The sequence below is a fragment of the Lactuca virosa genome, chromosome 9, assembly GCF_052849685.1.
Source record: "Lactuca virosa cultivar CGN04683 chromosome 9, Lactuca_virosa_CGN04683_v6, whole genome shotgun sequence".
Lineage (NCBI taxonomy): Eukaryota > Viridiplantae > Streptophyta > Magnoliopsida > Asterales > Asteraceae > Lactuca > Lactuca virosa.
This window is the reverse complement of record NC_136434.1, coordinates 67,087,939-67,108,170: the sequence shown is the minus strand read 5'-3', so window position 1 is coordinate 67,108,170 and position 20,232 is coordinate 67,087,939. Positions and strand designations below refer to the sequence as shown.

Sequence of the window (20,232 nt, the reverse complement as noted above, 5' to 3'; positions counted from 1 at the left end):
CTAAAAATAGAGTCTTTTATGAAACAAAAATACCTAATTTACCTATTGGTGATCTGTTAGGGTCTAAAATAACAAATAACATATAAAAATTGAGTCTTTTTTGTATAAAAAGAAAAAAATTCAGAATATAGAGTTTTTTATGAAAATAATGAAAAAGAAGCGAGTAAAACCAGAGGTCCATGACACCATGAAAATAGGATTCGGAGCATATGATCTCCAAGTGAAATCTTCAAAATCACACGAACAACTCCTCCCATTCCAACGCAAAAACCACATTAAAACTGTAAGAATTTTCAGCAATTCGATCAGCTTACAGACTCCCCCGATCTTAATCGAGAGGAGAGCAGTGAGATGGGAGACAATGGAGGCGGAAATCAGGCGATGAAGGCGTCGGCTGACTCAATGCTAACCGTCGCCGATAAGGCTCCCCTTACTTTAAAGAGAAAAGTCCGATCTGATCTCGATGTTAAACTCGCTAAACCTTGTATGTTATTACTTCAATTTTTTGTGCAATTTGAAAGATCCAAGTTTGATTTGAGATCAAATCGGAGTCGGTAGTTCAATTTTGCGATCAAATGCGTATTTGAATGATTTGGGATGAAATCCGTGGCTTGTTTGTTCTTCAGATTTGGCTCGAGCTATGGCTGCACCAGATTGGTATAACGTGGATGGGTCATGGGGATATCACAAGCACCATAACATGTCAGTTCTTCAACAGCATGTAGCTTTCTTTGATCAAGACGATAATGGCATCATCTACCCCTCGGAAACTTTCAAGGGCATGCAATCTCTCCTCTACATACCATTTTCATCTTCAGTTTATGATTTTGTGAACAAAATTGATTAATACCATTATTTATCAGGATTTCGTGACATCGGATTCAATGTTGTTGCTTGTTTGTTCTTCGCCATGCTTATTCATGGAGCTATGAGTTACGCTACTCTTCCTGTAAGTTGTCAATTACTATTTCTCTATCAGTTTTCTTTCTGTAATGTATCTTCAAAACATGGTTTAATTGATCGAATTTCTCTTGTCATAGACTTGGTTACCATCACCTCACTTCCCGATTTACATAGAAAACATACACAAGTGCAAGCATGGAAGTGATTCTGCAACTTATGACACCGAAGGAAGGTGCATTACAATTAACAAATCTCGTTTTCCTTTTCTTTTCTTCATCAAATCAAACTGATATTAATTACAAACCATATTCTGGTAGATATGTTCCAGCAAACTTCGAGAACATTTTCAGCAAATATGCTCAAACAAAGGCAGACAAGCTCTCCTTCAAAGAACTCTGGCAAATGACAGATGCAAATCGCAATGCCTTCGATTTCTTTGGCTGGTATTGTATCTATCTCCCTAAAACCTCATTAATTAGCGACGGATTTTCTTCTTTTTAGCGACACTCGTAGCCTTTTGAATTATGACACTTTTTATATAGGATTGCAAGCAAGTTGGAATGGGGAGTACTTTATATGCTTGCCAAGGATACAGAAGGATTTTTATCGAAAGAATCCGTAAGAAGGTGCTTTGATGGAAGCTTGTTTGAGTTTTGTGCAAAAATGCAAAAGGGTTATGTTGATAAAAATGACTAATTAATTAAGCTTTTCTTCCAATAATAATATTTCCGATCGATATTTGTATGTTTAGGATGATTTTATTAGGTTTTGAAACGTCAAAATGTAGTTTTTTTCGTTATGATTTTATTCTACTTTTGCGTATTATGACTATTTATCGATTAACTAATATATAAATCTTGGAAACAATTATATAATTGGTGTTTTATAACATCTTATACAAAATCATACAAAATAATTACGTTCAAATCCACTAAATAATATACAATCATGCAATTTTTTTAATGAATATCCGGTATCTATCTTCTCACCAATCTGCACCAAAAGTTACAAATAGGTTATTTAATTACAATCCGTCAAGAAAACTTTGGCAGGAATACAACGTATATATTTACAGATTCATTCATGATCATTAAACTTTATGAATTAATGTTGTTGATGTTTCAAACTAAATTGCAGTTATTTTTTTAAAACTAAGTTTCATCTAATTTTTCATAAAAAAATAGTAGTGACAAACACATTAGAATAAACTAACCGTCGCCATGTTTTCTTTTCGAAGATCTAATGCAATAGCAAAGGGCAAATAATAGAGCTAAAGCGACACCTATACCCACCACCATTGCAACCACCTTCGCTGAACTACCTCCTATACTGCTTCCTGTACAAAAAATGAACAATATTTAAAAATTTTATATATACATCATTGATCATACTACAAAAAAAAGCCATGCAACACTCAAAAGATGTTACTAATCTTTGATTATGTGGCTAATTGAGAATTTAAAAAAACTTAAACATATGTAACCACGATACCTTGAGAATAATTCCCTCCGCCATTGGTGGTAGGTTGATCATCGCTAAAACTAATAAAGCAATTCGTGAGATAAACCTCCCCGGAATCAGATCCCCAACATTCATCTTGAGCTACTTGAAACGCATTACTAATACATTTCCCACACTGACACCCTTCCAAACTCATGTCACACTGGGCCACCACATGCATCCACTCATGGCTCATTTCACAGTGCCTATCTCCACTACTTATTATACACCTCGCAATCGCCTCAAAAGCTGCGTCCCTAACTTCCTCCAAGCCCTCTAACCCTACTCTCCTCTCGCCGCATTTCTTGTGTTGCAAGTCATCTTTTTGAAAACCGATCAAAACCCTATTATCAATCCTGCCACTTTCAGGATCAGGAATGTTTGGCTCGGGCTCTAAGCTTATATAGCAACCTTTGAGTTGAACCCGAGTGAGAAAATCTGACCCACATGATAATCTTGGGAGAGTGTTCACTACGCAATCATGGCAATCAGTGTTTGTGAGGTCGTGTCGACATTCGAAAGCACCGAAGATTGCAAATGTGTCGTCACCGGTGGTTGTTTGGTAAAACTTGGAGTTTGACGATTTTTCAACAAGTTCTTGGATTAGGGATGACGCTAATTTTTGGGGAAGGTGAGTTTGGTTTCGACATTTCTTGTAAATGAATTCAGTATGGTGTGAAGTAGTATCGGGATTTGATGAAACTAAGATGAGTAAGGTAAAGTTGAGGAGTATTGTTGAGGTAAAATGAAGGATTTTTCGTTGTTTTGGAACCATTGGAATGGTGTGATTTGACGTATTCTTAAATCAAATTTGCTTTGCTAGGGTAAAATACAAAGTTATGGTTGGTGGAGTTTGATGATTTTATGTATGTTTTCTCACCCAAATCCAACTATTTTTTTTTTGATACTTTTGACATAACTCGGTCAATTAGAGATGGTGATTGTTAAGATGAATTAGTAATTGTTTATAATAAATTGTTTATAAATGACTTCAAAATTTAAATCGAAATTTTAATAATGCTATAACGGTTTAAAATAAACAGGTTGATTTGTATATGTATTTTTTTATAAATAAATTAAAACTTGTTAAATATGTTGGGAAAATTTAGTATAAATATTTATATTTTTACTAATTTTGGACATATATAAATATATATACATATCTTGTATATATAATTAACTTTGAGGATTTGTGTTCTCTTCCATAAGAACTTCGAAATGATATATATTATATGACAAAAATGGAGTATATGAATGAGATATCGATACTCAAAGACTGTGGATTTGAGAATAAAGTTAACAAAATAGATGAATGTGGGAATGAGTCTCACATTGGTAGAATGACAAAACTAACTAAGTTTATAAGCTTGAATACATGAAAAACTTACAAGCTTATGTTTGTGGTTTACTTCAAGTCCTACATGCGCACAGGGAGGTGCAAATCTTGGATTTCGTAGACCAAAATCACCATTATTTTGTACTTTTCAATATATTTATCAAAACATAGTAGAACTAATTTTAATTATGAAAAAAAAATTATCTTGTTAGTGTGACTATTCTTCCTTTGTTTGGTTTATTTGGAAATTGAAAACTATCGTAAATCAGTTTGAAACTTTGACAAAGAACCTTTTGAAAACATTAACACTGAATTTTTTTTGTTGTTTTGTAAATCTCTTCGTCGTCTTCAACTCCCCATGCACCTGCAAGTAATGCAAATCACTTGAGCTTTTGGTGTTCTTGCATATCACCGAACATATTATGCTCAATAAAGGATGTTCGGTGAAAATTTCTGACCAACACCACCATAACAAATCCCTAATACATTTATGGTAATCACCTCCCATGAAATATCCAACAAGCACAACGAGAGAAAATGCCAAAAATAGATTTAAAAAAGGTTGTAAGCAAAATCTCCGACGAAGGGGTTCTCTGGAGTTTGTTTGTGTATGTCGCCTACGATCTTCGCCATCGTTGTCTTTTTTCATTAGGGGGATTTCGAACCCACTCCATATGAAAGGAACAAGGATGAGGAATGATTAGATAGGGGTGGTCTTTTGGGTTGAAAAGGAGAAAAGAGAGGGCGATAGTGCTCAAAGACCTCCCCTGCAAACTTTCATATTCATCATTGTGAGATTTTTTTTGACATTCTTCATCGTCTTCAAGCAACAAGACCACCTCCAATAAAATCATCTACAATGCATTGAACTCTTAAGAGTTTAATGGATTGTCACATCAACATTCCACTGACTATATCGTTTTATCTATTAAACTCTACACTCCATTAAACTATTAAATTTTAATGGATTATCACATCAGCATTTTATTATATATTTTTATAAATAATATTAATATGTAAAACTAGAATACTACATTAAATAAAAATAAAAGTTACAAATTACAAATTACTGATTAAAGATTACAAGTTAGAAATTAAAAATTACGAATAATACATTAAATAAAAAGTATGATTACAAAAATATAAATTTTATTACATATTGTATTTTATTTTAATATCGCTGCAAGGGTTGTATTATAATAAATAAAATGTAATCGTTTTAAAATATTTATTAAGATTTAAATACTTTTTATTATTATTTAGACATTATAATATAAACTAACTTAATAAATTAAATTATTGAATATAAAATAAATTAAATAATAATTAAAATATAAATAAAATAAATAACGATACATATTTTCTCTATGACAAAAAGAATTAAATGTTGGTGTAACATCCGTTATCAGGTATTTCTATTTTAACAATTGGCTTGTTAAATGGTTGCATTGTGGTCACTTACGTTGGGCGTACGAGCCTAGTACATCGGACGTAAGTCAGCAAGGAGGGTCAATGCGGCGGAGGGAGTACGTTGGGCGTACATGTGAGTACGTCGGGCGTACTCGGTGGTGTTCCTAAACCCTAATCTTTGGGTGTGACCCCTATTTAAACACATTATACCACCCTTGGACATTTATTAGCCAGCCTCCATTCCCTCTAAACCCTAGAGATCAAACCCTAGCCTTGTGAGTGAGATTTTGGAGCTTGTTTGTGATTCTTGAGCATTCTTGGTAGAGATGGAAGTTCTTGGAGGGGAAGGTGGTGCATTCCAGTCTTTGGATCCAGCTTCTACTTCACCTTGTGCATCTTCAAAAGGTATAAAGTTTATACATTGGCGCTTTTCTTTCTAGGTCTCCTAAAAAGGTTATATATGAACTTTTTGTCCCAAGCATGGATTTTTTTGAGTATGGTGTACTCCATAGTAGGGATGAGATTTAGAACCGGAAAATCAGACCGGAACCGGAATCGGATCGGAACCGAAACCGTTAGAACCGGAATATATAGAACCGGTTTCGGTTCCGGGTTTAAAAATTGGCTTTATCTGGGTTCCGGGTAATCCGGGTTTGGGTCCATCGGGTCCGGGTAAACCGGGTCTAAAAACCGGAACCGGTGTTAGGAACCGGAACCACTTTTAGGGCCGGAACCGGTTTTTCTGAAACGTTTAAAAGATGCATATCTCATTCGTTTTAACTCCGATTGACATGCGGTTTTTTCCAATGTCTTTTTTAGAGTTTGTACATGATTTTAGACTATAAATTTTCCAATTTTAGTTTTATATTCATTGACTTACAGTCCCCCAAAGTCGAGATATCAAAGCTGAAAGTTTTTAGTTTTTCAGTTTTTTTGTATTCTGTGAAAGTTTTAAAACATGCATATCTAATTCGTTTGAAGTCGGATTAACATATGATTTTTTCAACTTGTAGTTTAGAGTTTCTACATGAGTTTAGACTATAATTTCGTCATTTTTGGTTTAATATTCAATGATTTACAGTCCCCAAAGTCGGGATATCAAAACTGAAAATTTTCAACTTTTCAGCTATTTGTTTTTGTACTTTGTATTCTGTGAAAATGTTAACACATGAATATCTCATTCATTTAAAGTCGGATTGACATGCTGTTTTTTCAAGAGTGTAGTTTAGAGTTTGTACATGATTTTAAACTATAATTTTGTCATTCTTCGTTTCATATTCAATGAATTACAGTCCCCCAAAATTGGGATATCAATATGAAAATTTTCAAAGTTCAACCCACTAAGTAGTAAGTAATTACAAAAAATTCCTGTTTTTCCGATTCTAAACCCACTTTATTCTAGGGATGAGCAAAAGCGGGTACCCGGCCAAATTGATAGGAACCGGAACCAGAACCATCGGTTCCAAAAATATTGGAACCGGAACCGCCTACACCAGTTCTTTTGATTTAAGAACCGGTCCCGGAACCGGTTGGAAGCAGTTATAAACCGGGTACCCAGTTTATAAATACTTCTAATTTTTTTTATCCAAAATAACGGTTTGAACCTTTTACACAAATTACAAAATACGGTTTGATCCCGCTAAATGCGTCCAACTTATAAAAGGCCACTCGGCAGCCCACAAAAGGGAGACACACCTAGTCAAATTATCAAGGTCTTTTCCTCCTGCTTGCTTTGCAAGCCTTCCGTTTTATAGGAAGTGGTGTTCCTCTTTTTTCCTTCCCACAATCGATGTGGGATAGGAAGAATGAAAGAAACTTTTCTTTATTCCTTCTTCGCTTACACTTTTCTCATTTACTTTCCATTTACATATAATTTTGCTTAAATCTGTAAGTGACTATTAATTCTTTTTATAATTGCCACTGGCTTTCATATAAACAAACATAAGTTACAACATATGTAATATTATAAATATATTATTCGTAGGTAGAAAAAGATGACTTTAATTTAATCACTCGAATTCCAACGAAACATGTTAAATATGAAGGTTTCTAGTGTAATATATATATATATATATATATATATATATATATATATATATATATATATATATATATATATATATATATATAAAAACCGGTTTCGGTGGGTACCCAGCGGGTAGCGGTTCCAAAAAAAATAAGAACCGGAACCGGAACCGCTTAAGGCGGTAACAAAACTTTAGGAATCGGAACTGGAATTGCTTAAGGCGGTTCCGGTTTCGGAACCAGCAGTTCCGAGGCGGTTCCGGTTTCGAAAGCAGGTACCCGGTTCCGATGCTCATCCCTACTTTATTCGGTTCCAACCTACCCACTTTGATGTATACGGGTTTTCCGATTCTAGACCCACTTTACCCGGTACCGTACTCGGAATCGAACAAGAACTGGTTCCTATATACCGGTCCGGTTTCCGGTTCTACTAAATCCCGTTAACCGGTTCCGGGTTTTCCGGGTCCGGGTCCATCCGGTCCGGGTTTGGACCCACTTTCATCCCTACTCCATAGCATATTAGTTGTCCTTTTATGTGTTTTAGGACATATATAGTCATAAAAATGCTTGCTTGATGGTCCCTTTTTGTCCATGCAAGAGTTTGGTGGTTTTAAGTATGGTTTAAGTTAGGGTTTTGAGGTTTAAGCCTATTTCAGCCATGCAAAGGCTTAAAGTCGTGAACTTTATGGGTTAATACATTCTCTTGAGGTCAGATATGTCTTGATGATTAAGACGTTAGGAAGTGAATTTTGGGATCAGACAACATACGCTAATCGTACTCCTGGCTACACCCAACTTAGCCAGGCCTGACCTCGGCCCATCTCGTTCATTGAATATGCTTCACGTAAGGATAGTACACCCAACGTACGTGCTTGACTTGTTGACTTTTGGTCAAAAGTTGAGGGTTTTTGGACCATGGAAAGGCAAAATGGCATTTTCTCCCTTAAGGGGCGTAGTTGCGGGATTTGGACTTGTGAGTCGGGTTAATGACCTTAATTGATTAGGGTTAATTGTTGTGTTTATTAAGCGGAGTCTAGTTCCAGTAGTTCGGGAGTGAGATTTATCAGTCATCAGTATCAGGTAAGTCTCCTCACTTATTCTTACTTGTGTGGTAGAATATTTGCTTTTATATACATGCGATGACCAGTTGGGTCTGAGTGTTATTACTATGTATGGGTTGTTTATATGTGTTGGACTTCCGGTAGTCTCCAGGGTTGCTGATAACCCATAGTTGTTTCATGTGTTGTGTTGTATGTGATATCGTGGGGAACTCACTAAGCTTTGTGCTTACAGTTGTTGATTAAATGTGTTTCAGGTACTTCTGAGGATCGCGGGAAAACAAAGGCTTGATTGTATACATTCGCTTGGAGATTTTGTTACTAGATATTTTGGGACACTTTGATATTTTGATGTGGAAATTGTATTTGATATTATGACTTTTCCGAGATGGTTATTATGAAAGCTATTTTTCTATGGTTTAAAAATTAAAATTTTGGTTTGAAAATTTGGATGTTACAAGTTGGTATCATAACCATGGTTTGTGGGATTTGGATGAACTCTAGGGGGATTCCAAACTCAAACTACGTATCTGAAAATTTTCATAAAAACTTTTCAAAGAAACAAAAATTTTTACAGGAGAAAAACTCAGAGAAGTAGTGTGTACAATCAGCCAGAGCACGAGCAGTAGTTTCCCAAACTATCTTTATTTATTTTTTGAGTAGTGTAGAGTTGATGTCTTATGATGTGACATCCTCAATTTCACGGCCAGAAAAGACCGATTTAATTTATGCTTTTAAAATAATTTCAGAGTAATCATTTGATTAAAAGTGTTGCGAAATTTGTTCCCAGAAAAACATAATAAATATGTTATCAAATCATTTCCAAATAAATGTATTTTATTCACTTAAACCATTGGGATGTCATTGTCAATAAAAAAACATAAGCATAAACAAAACTTAAATTCATTTACACTAGTGATCTACTTCTCTTTTAATCTCTCAATGTAAAGCACTTCGTATTGATACCTGTGATACAAATAAACTGAGTGGGTCAGGCTTGGAAGCCTGGTGAGCATATAGGGTTTTCAAACCACAATAAATAATAAACTTATTAAGTTCTCAATCAATAAATTTATTAATTTCATCAACCAAAATAACCCTAATTACCCATTCCCATTATCCTCACTTTACGTCCCTAAAACAACTATCACAAGGGACTTAGCCTAAGGATTTTCACAAGGGGTGACAACATTGCTTTCCTCAGCAATTTATGTCAAACAAGACATCCTAACATAAAACAATCAACAAGATGACAACATTGCTTCCCTCTGCAATATATGTCAAATAAGACAAACACCGGGGTCACAACATTGCTTTCCTTCAGCAATTTATGTCAAATAGGCACGAGGTCACATCGTCGCCATGTGCTAAGCCCATAGCTCTTATTTATCGACAGTATTTCCCACGGGAGACCCACCTCCTCCCCCCCCCCCCCCCCCCCGCAATACATGTCAATGGTTTTTCCATACAGCTGATGAACATACTAAGGGGTTTCCCCAACCATACATGCCCTAAAGGCACTCATGAGGGGAATAAAGTACAGCGAATGAACACTCTAGTCCATTAACACCTACAGGTTGCGAGCCTGCTAGTGTTCCACAGACCGACTAGAACAATCCATGGTTGTCATCCATACTTTGCTGAATGACGGGGTGTGACATCCGCCTAAAATGGATTCGGGTCAACCCAACCCAATTGGAAATTTAATAAACCCTACTCAAGATTACTTGACGCTAATAGGATCAAAACCCATACACTACGATATAAATTGACGTTAATAGCAACATAGTATAGTACAACGTTATAACTATAATCAAATTAAATTATGATACCATATTAAAATCAAATCAAAGTATAATGCTCTAATTAAATTAAAAGAATCAAACTTGAATGCTATAATTAAACTTCAAATCAAAGTAGATTGTTATAATCAAATGATAACCTATCTTTTATAAAACTCCATTTTTATAAACTTTACATTAAATTTTATAAAACTCTATTTTTATAAACTTTACTTTAAATTTTATAAAACTCTTATATTAATTATGTAAAAGATGCTTGTGTTAGTGGGAAATTATGAAGACCACCAAAAGCAAAAAGATTATTCTCATGGTCTCCCACTCACACCTCCCATCCACTTTCCTTCCTTTTTCTCCCAACACATTATTCTCTTCACCACTTAAACCTTCTCTATTCTTTCTCTCACTCTCAATCTCGAAATTTCCTCCAAGAAATACTCATATTCCATCCAAGAACAATCTATTATACTCAAATCTTCATCCCTCTTGAAGCATTCATCAAGGTATGTTGTTAAAAGTTTCAAATTAAATCCACCAAAATATCTAAAACTCATTTTATGCATAAACCTGATTTTTCTCAGAATACCATCAATAAAATAAGAAGTTCTGGAAATTTTCAGAAAATAACTTATTTTTATTGAATTACTATAATTATTTCAATAAAGTAGGGCAATAATTCACATAAAATACTTTTTGCCTTCAATAAATTCTGAGAAAATTTTGGGATGACCTATATATTGATTAAACATGATTTATGAAGTTTCATGCATTTATATTACTGTTTACTATTATTTATGATTTTATTGATTAATTAATAATGAAATATATAAAAAATACTTCCCATAGTCACAAATATCTGAAACTTATACACTGGGCTCTATATCATGTTATAAAACTATGGTTAATTTTACAGAATTTTTGGGAATCATTTACTATTTTTCCCGATTTTTGTTGTTGTTTAATCATTAAAGTATTAATAAATACTAAAACAGTTCAGAAAAATATAAAAATTTTACAGTAATTAATATTGTATGAAGTAATGATTTCCTAATAATTTCATAATTTTTCAATACTGTTTACTATTTAAAACCATTTTCCTAAGTATTTAAGTATGTAAAAATGCATTTTAATGATTATTTCATATAAATAATTGTTAAAATCTATAAATAATTATAATTGGGCAAGTTATTATTTTAATAAGAAAATTATTAAAATCTGGCCTAAATTGAAAATATAAATTAATTATGCAAAGTAATTAATTCAATTTAAACTTCATTTAACAAATGAATACCTTAATATTATAATCAAAATGAATTATTGTTAATTCATCTAATATAAGAATATGTGTCTAATTATTTGTATTAATACTCCATTCTCGTTTAGCAGTTCCTAAACCAAAACTATTAATTATATTAGGTTCTACGTCATTTTGACCCGAACCGTCTATCGTACGACACACGCATTCCGTTTTGGGACTAAAGTGAGTAATCTACCCCATACTTTATAATTTTCAATACTTTTGGGGTGTATCATGTGGTTCTAATATGTTCCAACTTCATTTTATTGTTTTATCACAATTGAGACATTGTTGGGACATTTATACGTGAGTCATTAATTGTATAACTATTGTTTGTTTACGCTACATGTACTTGTAGTGCATTACCATTTTTAGTCTAATCTCCATGACTATGCCCGTATTCTTGAGGTACGTTATGGACAATAATAACGCTATTGGGTTGACCACCCCGCCTTGGGACGCTAAGGTGATTGATCGCACGTGGTTGAGTGTGTATGATGATTAGATGCTCCATCCTATATATATTTATATATATATATATATATATATATATATATATATATATATATATATATACATATGTATATATAGGGTGAGGACTTATTGTGGTTGTTATCATTTGTTAATCAATTTTTGATTTATAAACCGTTATCTCAAATACAATTGTTTGCCGACTTCAAAAGAAAACAAATTTCAAATTATAAATGTTTCAACTTCACAATTTTCTCTACTAAAATTAGATTACTCACCAACTCTCGTAGTTGACTTGTTTTTACCCATGATGCAGATTTGAAGAATGAAGTTGATGAAAAATAGGTTGTGTCTTAGAAATCCACAAAACTATTTAAATTTGATGTAATAAATGTTGTTCGTATTTGGATTTGTATTTGTATGTGGTGGATCTTGTTTGCATACTTAGTACTTAATTGAATCTAATCATATTATAACATAGTTGTCATGAGACTTTGAACAATATATCACGCCTTGATCGATTCCGACAAGGATCGGGGTGTGACAGATTGGTATCAGAGCCCTTGACTATATGGAATTAGGTTAATTGCCTTGACCTAGTCTATAGCCTCTAGGGTCCTCTCGTATGCTAGTTTATAAAATGCACACACAACTGTATGCAATTCGCACTTAGAAAATTCTAGGAATACATTTGTGTGTTAATTGCTCCCTTATGTGCATACGTATTACTCCTGACACTTATATGTGTGCATACACTTGTGAATATTCTCCTCTTTCTCTGAAAAGCATACACATATTCAAGTAGTTTTGTATATACGTATATATTCCTTAGAGCTCATAGGAAATTCAAAGCCATCCACTCTAGTTGGGTAGGATCATAGTAATGGACGCGTAGTAACTGGAAGGGGGAGGTGCCGGTAGCCCGAAAGTCCTGACTAGGTAAGCATTCGTATACATCCCAATCAACCGAGGGACCAGTTTGCTTACCTGGGGACCAAAGGCGAGAGTTCCCAAACCTATAGGCCAAAGCGCGTGGTCAGGCTTCGAAACCGGGCTCTGCGAAGGTCGGGCTTCGAAACCGAAAAGATAAATTTTCCGGGCTTCTCGGGCACTTCGTGGCGTATTCCGGGGGTTATAATCGATACCGGGGCTTTGGGGAATGTTAAGATGAAGAAAATATGGAAAAAGGGGCTAAATATGGCAAAATCTCAAAAGTAACCGGGAGGGTTTGCATACCCTTCTATTTATAGGGTCCGAAGGTCGGCTTAGAAGAGTGGCGTCCACAGGCGAGGGTGCGCAGGTGCTTGTACATGGGCTGCGCGTGCAAGGGCCTCACTGGAGGCTTCTGATTGGACCGCTTCGGACAACTCCTCGGTTCGGACACGTTGCTGATGACACACCGAGATCGGACACGGGGCAGCCTCCTATTGGACCGAACCTCGGACTTGAGAAGAACATGACACGCCTCGCCAGGTGGCTTCGGTGACTCAGCAGGTTCCGGACACGCGTCGGATGCGAAGCGAGGACACGTGGCCGAAGTCCACGTGTGCGGAATTCCTCGGTTTTGGGGATTTTTCTCGATTTTCGCGCCAAATCTTATAAAATCCATAACTTTCGCATACGAGCTCCGTTTTTGACGTTCTTTATATGCACGCGTAGGTAAAATTACGGTCTACAACTTTCGTTTAGACTTCGTCGGCTAATTTTGACTTTGATTTTTATATTATTATTTTTAACAGACCGGGACAGGAAATCCGTTAAAAATTCATAACTTCTTCATCCGACGTCCGTTTTTGTCAGACTTTTTACTGTTGTGCTACTAATGACGAGACCTTCGATTCTCGTTTAGGTCGTGTCGGCTAAAAATCACTCGATCTAAAATTCGAGTTTTTAGCTGTCTACTGCTAAACTGAAACTTCGAAAAATCATAACTTCTTCATACGAAGTCAGATTTGGGCGTTCTTTTTATACCTACTCTCGGTTTAACGAACACTACGAGTTTCGTTTAGATCACTAAGGCCAAAAGGTAGTTTATCGAAAACTCACTTTTTACGACATTCGGCACCGTGTCGGTTTTGTCGCGAAACTTCGACAAGTCATAACTTCTTCGTTATAACTCGGATTTCGATATTCTTTATATATCCGTAATCCTTGTCACGCCCACTACAAGTTTCTTAATAGATATCGGCTTTATCTAATATTTAATTTTGACGCTCATTTTTATTCTTAATTAATTAAACCCTAATAATTAAGCATAAAACACATAATTCACATAAAATTCACATAATTCCTTTTCATTTCTTCTAAATGAGTTACAAAGGTTAACCTAGACCATTATGTCAATATTAATGCCTAGCCTAGAAACACGGGCGTTACAACTCTATCCCCCTTAGAATGATTCCGTCCCCGGAATCACACATCAGCAAACAAATACGGGTAGCGACTCATCATGTCACTCTCCGTTTCCCAGTTGAGATTTGGCCCATTCGTATGTTTCCAATGCACAAGCACTAAATCGACCACTTTGTGTCGCAACTTCTTAGTCTTACGGTCAACGATTGCCTCAGGTTTTTCAATCAACCTCTTGTTTTCATCCAACCTTAATTCAGAAATGGGAATTATGTCGGGCATATCTCCCGTAAATTTTCTCAAATAACACACATAAAAGGTATTATGAATACCCTCCAGTTCTTCCGGTAATTATAGCTCGTAAGCTTGATTCCCGATCCTCTAAGGAACTTTAAATGGTCCAATAAACCTTGGACTCAACTTTCCCCTTCTACCAAATCCTATAAGTCCCTTCCACGGCGAGACTTTAAGTAAAACCGAATCTCCAACTTTGAATGATATCGGTTATCTTTTCTTGTCAGCATAGCTCTTTTGAGCAGCTAACATCCTTTCCTTAAACACTTTCAACTTTTCAGCAGTCTGATGGACTATCTCAAGTACCATAAACTGCTTTTCCTCATACAAAGCGTGATAAGGTGTCATCTTGATGCTTGAGTGGAAACTATTACTATAGGAAAATTCTACTAGAGGTAAGTATTTACCCCAGTTACCTTGGAAATTCCAGGGTACATGCCCTCAGCATATCCTTCAACGTTTGAATTGTTTGTTCGCTCTGACCATCGGTTTGTGGATGGTAAGCTGTATTCAAACACAACTTGGTACCCAATTCCTCTTATAGACTCCTCCAAAACCTTGAGGTAAAACGGCTGTCACGATCGGATACAATCGTTAACGAAACACCGTGAAGCCTCATACTTTCCTTCACATAAGAATTTGCAAGTTTATCCATAGACCATTTCTCGTTGGCTGCTATGAAATGCGCACTCTTAGTGAAGCGATCAACGACCACCCAAATCATGTCGTGACCGTTCCTTGTTCTGGGCAGTTTAGTCACAAAATCCATAGTGATACCTTCCCATTTGCCCATGGGTATAGGCAAGGGTTCTAAACTCCCATACGGTTTCTGATGTTGTGCCTTAACCCTAGCACAAGTTACACACTCGGCCACATACTTTGCAACATCGAGCTTCACCATCGGCCACCAGTAATAGGGTTTTAGATCCCTATACATTTTCGCACTGCCGGGATGAACCGAGTACATGGTTTTGTGAGCTTCTTCTATCAGAAGACCTCTTACTCCTCCCATCCTAGGTATCCAAATCCTACCTTTGACTACCTTTAGTCCTTGATCGTTTGTACCAAACACCAACGTTTTTCCCAAACGTTCCTCCTTTCAGTCATTTCTTTCTCTAAAGCTTCCTCTTGAGCTTTCTTTATACTTTCCACAATTGTAGAGACAACTTCAATTCTCAATGCTCTTGGCCTCTTCCTTTCAAGATTCACCTTCCGACTGAGAGCATTAGCAACAACACTTGCTTTACCAGGGTGGTAAAGTATCTCACAGTCGTAGTCATTGAGTAACTCTAGCCAGCGCCGTTGCCTCATGTTCAATTTCTTCTGATTAAAGAGATATTGAAGACTCTTATAATCAGCGAAAAGTTTGCATTTATTACCATAAAGATAGTGCCTCCCTATCTTTAAGGCGAATACTATCATTGCCAACTCCAGATCATGAGTGGGGTAGTTCTTTTCATGCTCCTTCAGTTGCCTCAATGCATACGCTATCACTTTTTCCCTTTGGGTCAGAACACAACCTAACCCAACTTCTTTAACAACGAACGCGATACTTCTATTGATCGCTTTGATCAGCCTTTACTTCAATTCGGCTTAAGTCAACTGCTACATCGAACTTGGTTCTCTGAACCACGTAACAAACTCATCGTAGTCGGACTTAATTTGATATGACCACTAGGGTCGGAATAACAGTCATCTTCTTAGTTATTACCGAAACGATGGTAACGACAGACTAGAATAAGACGGAATCAATTACGAGTTCCTTGGTAACCTTGTGACTTTCCCTGATCCAAGTGTGAGTCCTGTGCTTCCAGTAGTATAGATCTCTACTACTATTCACACCTACTCATACTCGTCCCAAGTACTGTCTCGCAGTCCCCAAGTCCTAAAATCACAAAACAATTTAACACATACGAATGTGTCCAATTAATCATAAAATTTTCCTAGACTCTACTAGCACTTCTTCCATGCGTATCTTCAATCATCAATTCTACTTCAACTTGGTTGGTGATGGAAATTCCAAATGATGGGATAACTTCAAGAATTACACCAATCGTTCTATCATCCTGCCAATCGAAGGTGTACTTCGGACGTACCATACTCCTCTAAACGTTTCATTATTTTATCAAACATATTCTAAAGGCAAGATACCACTCTTACGATATCTTTTGATAGGTATCATTCACTATCATAAGCTTTTCATTTCCTCCATCTACTCAATTCTCTACGAGTCTTCACCATAAAGTTTTGTACACCCAAGCAGACGTTCGGTGTACCAGGCGAGAATTTAAGATAGGAAAGCTTTATTTACGATAAACGTATAAATCTCCTTATCACTTCGAAACGTTTACATGTTAGTTCTAATCTCGTAATCATACGCTTAGAATCCTACACACATAAGGTTTCCAGATCCGGTCGGCAACAGACCATAGACCCGAACAAATAATAGCATATAAGGCATCCTTATAGCTATAACATAAAATATTTAACACATAAAACATTTTAGACATCTTTTCTAAAATAAACTTGTGCTCGTGTCTAAAATATAGCAGACACTCATCTCACAATCATCACTTAGCATTCTAAGTTTAAGTCTAGAAATCCTACAAATTCCTAGTTCGCTTAAACTAATGCTCTGATACCAACTGTGACATCCCTAATTTCACGGCCAGAAAAGACCGATTTAATTTATGCTTTTAAAATAATTTCAGAGTAATCATTTGATTAAAAGTGTTGCGGAATTTGTTCCCAGAAAAACATAATAAATATGTTATCAAATCATTTCCGAATAAATGTATTTTATTCACTTAAACCATTGGGATGTCATTGTCAATAAAAAAACATAAGCATAAACAAAACTTACATTCATTTACACTAGTGATCTACTTCTCTTTTAATCTCTCAGTGTAAAGCACTTCGTATTGATACATGTGATACAAATAAACTGAGTGGGTCAGGCTTGGGAGCCTGGTGAGCATATAGGGTTTTCAACCCACAATAAATAATAAATTTATTAAGTTCTCAATCAATAAATTTATTAATTTCATCAACCAAAATAACCCTAATTACCCATTCCCATTATCCTCACTTTACGTCCCTAAAACAACTATCACAAGGGACCTAGCCTAAGGATTTTCACAAGGGGTGACAACATTGCTTTCCTCAGCAATTTATGTCAAACAAGACATCCTAACATAAAACAATCAACAAGATGACAACATTGCTTCCCTCTGCAATATATGTCAAATAAGACAAACACCGGGGTCACAACATTGCTTTCCTTCAGCAATTTATGTCAAATAGGCACGAGGTCACATCGTCGCCATGTGCTAAGCCCATAGCTCTTATTTATCGACAGTATTTCCCACGGGAGTCCCCCCCCCCCCCCCCGCAATACTTGTCAGTGGGTTTTCCATATGCTAAGTCCATAGCTCTTATTCATCGACGATATTTCCCACGGGAGTCCCCCCCCCCCCCCCCCCGCAATACATGTCAATGGGTTTTCCATACAGCTGATGAACATACTAAGGGGTTTCCCCAACCATACATGCCCTAAAGGTACTCATGAGGGGAATAGAGTACAGCGAATGAACACTCTAGTCCATTAACACCTACAGGTTGCGAGCCTGTTAGTGTTCCACAAACCGACTAGAACAATTCATGATTGTCATCCATACTCTGCTGAATGACGGGGGGTCAACGTTTGGGTAAGGGCTTTTCTCATATTGCACCACTCACGCCAACGTTTGAGTAAGGGCTTTTCTCATATTTCACCACTCACTCTCAACTCATGATCTATATCACTGATCATCTCATCTATCCAACTCACCTTTCATCACACACCCACTATTTAACTCATGATCTATATCACTAACTCATGAAGCTCGTCCATCACTTCATAAAAGAACAAAGACTCCAAAGCTCTTCCAAATAAAAGTATAGGGAAAATACTGATAAAGTACTCCCGTACGCTCCCGTACCCCGACACGTAATAGTGTCAAAAAGAAGAACTAACGGATGAACACATAGTTCAAAAACACCTAAGGAACATATAGTTCAAGAACACTTTATGAACATATAGTTCAAACATACGTACCGATTACAAGTCTACTAACATTCCACTGGACAATCTAAAATAGTCTGTGGTCGTTGTCTATACTCTGCTAGATGACTAGATCATCTTAAACATCGATAACTCTCATCACTTTTATTTCATCACACATCATCTAATTCATCTACCCATGTTTTACCCAACATATTTGTAGATAAAAATATATATACAGTTTAAAACTTGTATAAAACATCAATTCAACAGTCACCTCAAATAAACAATTAATATAATTAAACATAGCACGTATTTTAAAGAAAATACTTCATATATGTGTGTAAGGTGAAAGTAACTACACACTCACATGTTTTGATGAAAATCGGGTAGCAATTCGTTTCCTAAAACGATCGTTTCTAATAAAATCGGGAGTTTTATTGAGAAACCGGGCTCTGCGAAGGTCGGGCTTCGAAACCGAAAAGATAAATTTTTCGGGCTTCTCGGGCACTTCGTGGCGTATTCCGGGGGTTATAATCGATACCGGGGCTTTGGGGAATGTTAAGATGAAGAAAATATGGAAAAAGGGGCTAAATATGACAAAATCTCAAAAGTAACCGGGAAGGTTTGCATACCCTTCTATTTATAGGGTCCGAAGGTCGGCTTAGAAGAGTGGGGTCCACAGGCGAGGGTGTGCAGGTGCTCGCACATGGGCTGCGCGTGCGAGGGCCTCGCTAGAGGCTTCTGATTGGACCGCTTCGGACAGCTCCTCGGTTCGGACACGTTGCTGATGACACACCGAGATCGGACACGGGGCAGCCTCCTATTGGACCGAACCTCGGACTCGAGAAGAACATGACACGCCTCGCCAGGTGGCTTCGGTGACTCAGCAGGTTCCGGACACGCGTCGGATGCGAAGCGAAGACACGTGGCCGAAGTCCACGTGTGCGAAATTTCTCGGTTTTGGGGATTTTTCTCGATTTTCGCGCCAAATCTTATAAAATCCATAACTTTCGCATACGAGCTCCGTTTTTGACGTTCTTTATATGCACGCGTAGGTAAAATTACGGTCTACAACTTTCGATTAGACTTCGTCGGCTAATTTTGACTTTGATTTTTATATTATTATTTTTAACAGACCGGGACAGGAAATCCGTTAAAAATTCATAACTTCTTCATCCGACGTCCGTTTTCGTCAGACTTTTTACTGTTGTGCTACTAATGACTAGACCTTCGATTCTCATTTAGGTCGTGTCGGCTAAAAATCATTCGATCTAAAATTCGAGTTTTTAGCTGTCTACTGCTAAACTGAAACTTCGAAAAATCATAACTTCTTCATACGAAGTCAGATTTGGGCGTTCTTTTTATACCTACTCTCGGTTTAACGAACACTACGAGTTTCGTTTAGATCACTAAGGCCAAAAGGTAGTTTATCGAAAACTCACTTTTTACGACATTCGGCACCGTGTCGGTTTTGTCGCGAAACTTCGACAGGTCATAACTTCTTCGTTATAACTCGGATTTCGATATTCTTTATATATCCGTAATCCTTGTCACGCCCACTACAAGTTTCTTAATAGATATCGGCTTTATCTAATATTTAATTTTGACGCTCATTTTTATTCTTAATTAATTAAACCCTAATAATTAAGCATAAAACACATAATTCACATAAAATTCACATAATTCCTTTTCATTTCTTCTAAATGGGTTACAAAGGTTAACCTAGACCATTATGTCAATATTAA

The 20,232-nt window shown here is 36.4% G+C and overlaps 2 protein-coding genes across 2 annotated transcripts; one reads left to right on the top strand and one right to left on the bottom strand.

Moving 5' to 3' along the window:
• Positions 1 to 214: 214 nt before the first annotated feature.
• Positions 215 to 1,715, top strand: LOC145137707 (putative peroxygenase 3). The gene is made up of 6 exons (XM_079071850.1): positions 215 to 484; positions 627 to 779; positions 864 to 949; positions 1,041 to 1,135; positions 1,221 to 1,346; positions 1,446 to 1,715. The coding sequence occupies exons 1-6, from the start codon at positions 352 to 354 to the stop codon at positions 1,597 to 1,599; spliced, it is 747 nt and encodes a 248-aa protein (XP_078927976.1). The 5' UTR covers positions 215 to 351; the 3' UTR covers positions 1,600 to 1,715.
• Positions 1,716 to 1,734: 19 nt separating this feature from the next.
• LOC145137706 (plasmodesmata-located protein 2-like) lies at positions 1,735 to 3,189 on the bottom strand. Its single transcript, XM_079071849.1, has 3 exons — positions 2,395 to 3,189; positions 2,117 to 2,239; positions 1,735 to 1,896 (listed from the first exon to the last, which is right to left on the bottom strand). The coding sequence occupies exons 1-3, from the start codon at positions 3,176 to 3,178 to the stop codon at positions 1,889 to 1,891; spliced, it is 915 nt and encodes a 304-aa protein (XP_078927975.1). The 5' UTR covers positions 3,179 to 3,189; the 3' UTR covers positions 1,735 to 1,888.
• Positions 3,190 to 20,232: the final 17,043 nt, after the last annotated feature.

What these genes read in the sequence shown, in the direction of transcription:
- LOC145137707 (XM_079071850.1), top strand. Translation starts at nt 352, where the DNA reads ATGGGAGACAATGGAGGCGGAAATCAGGCGATGAAGGCGTCGGCTGAC. An exon ending in CCCCTCGGAAACTTTCAAGG is followed by an intron (nt 780 to 863) that starts GCATGCAATCTC and finishes ATTATTTATCAG; the next exon opens with GATTTCGTGACATCGGATTC. An exon ending in GCCTTCGATTTCTTTGGCTG is followed by an intron (nt 1,347 to 1,445) that starts GTATTGTATCTA and finishes CTTTTTATATAG; the next exon opens with GATTGCAAGCAAGTTGGAAT.
- LOC145137706 (XM_079071849.1), bottom strand. Translation starts at nt 3,178, where the DNA reads ATGGTTCCAAAACAACGAAAAATCCTTCATTTTACCTCAACAATACTC. An exon ending in CGGAGGGAATTATTCTCAAG is followed by an intron (nt 2,240 to 2,394) that starts GTATCGTGGTTA and finishes TTTTTTGTACAG; the next exon opens with GAAGCAGTATAGGAGGTAGT.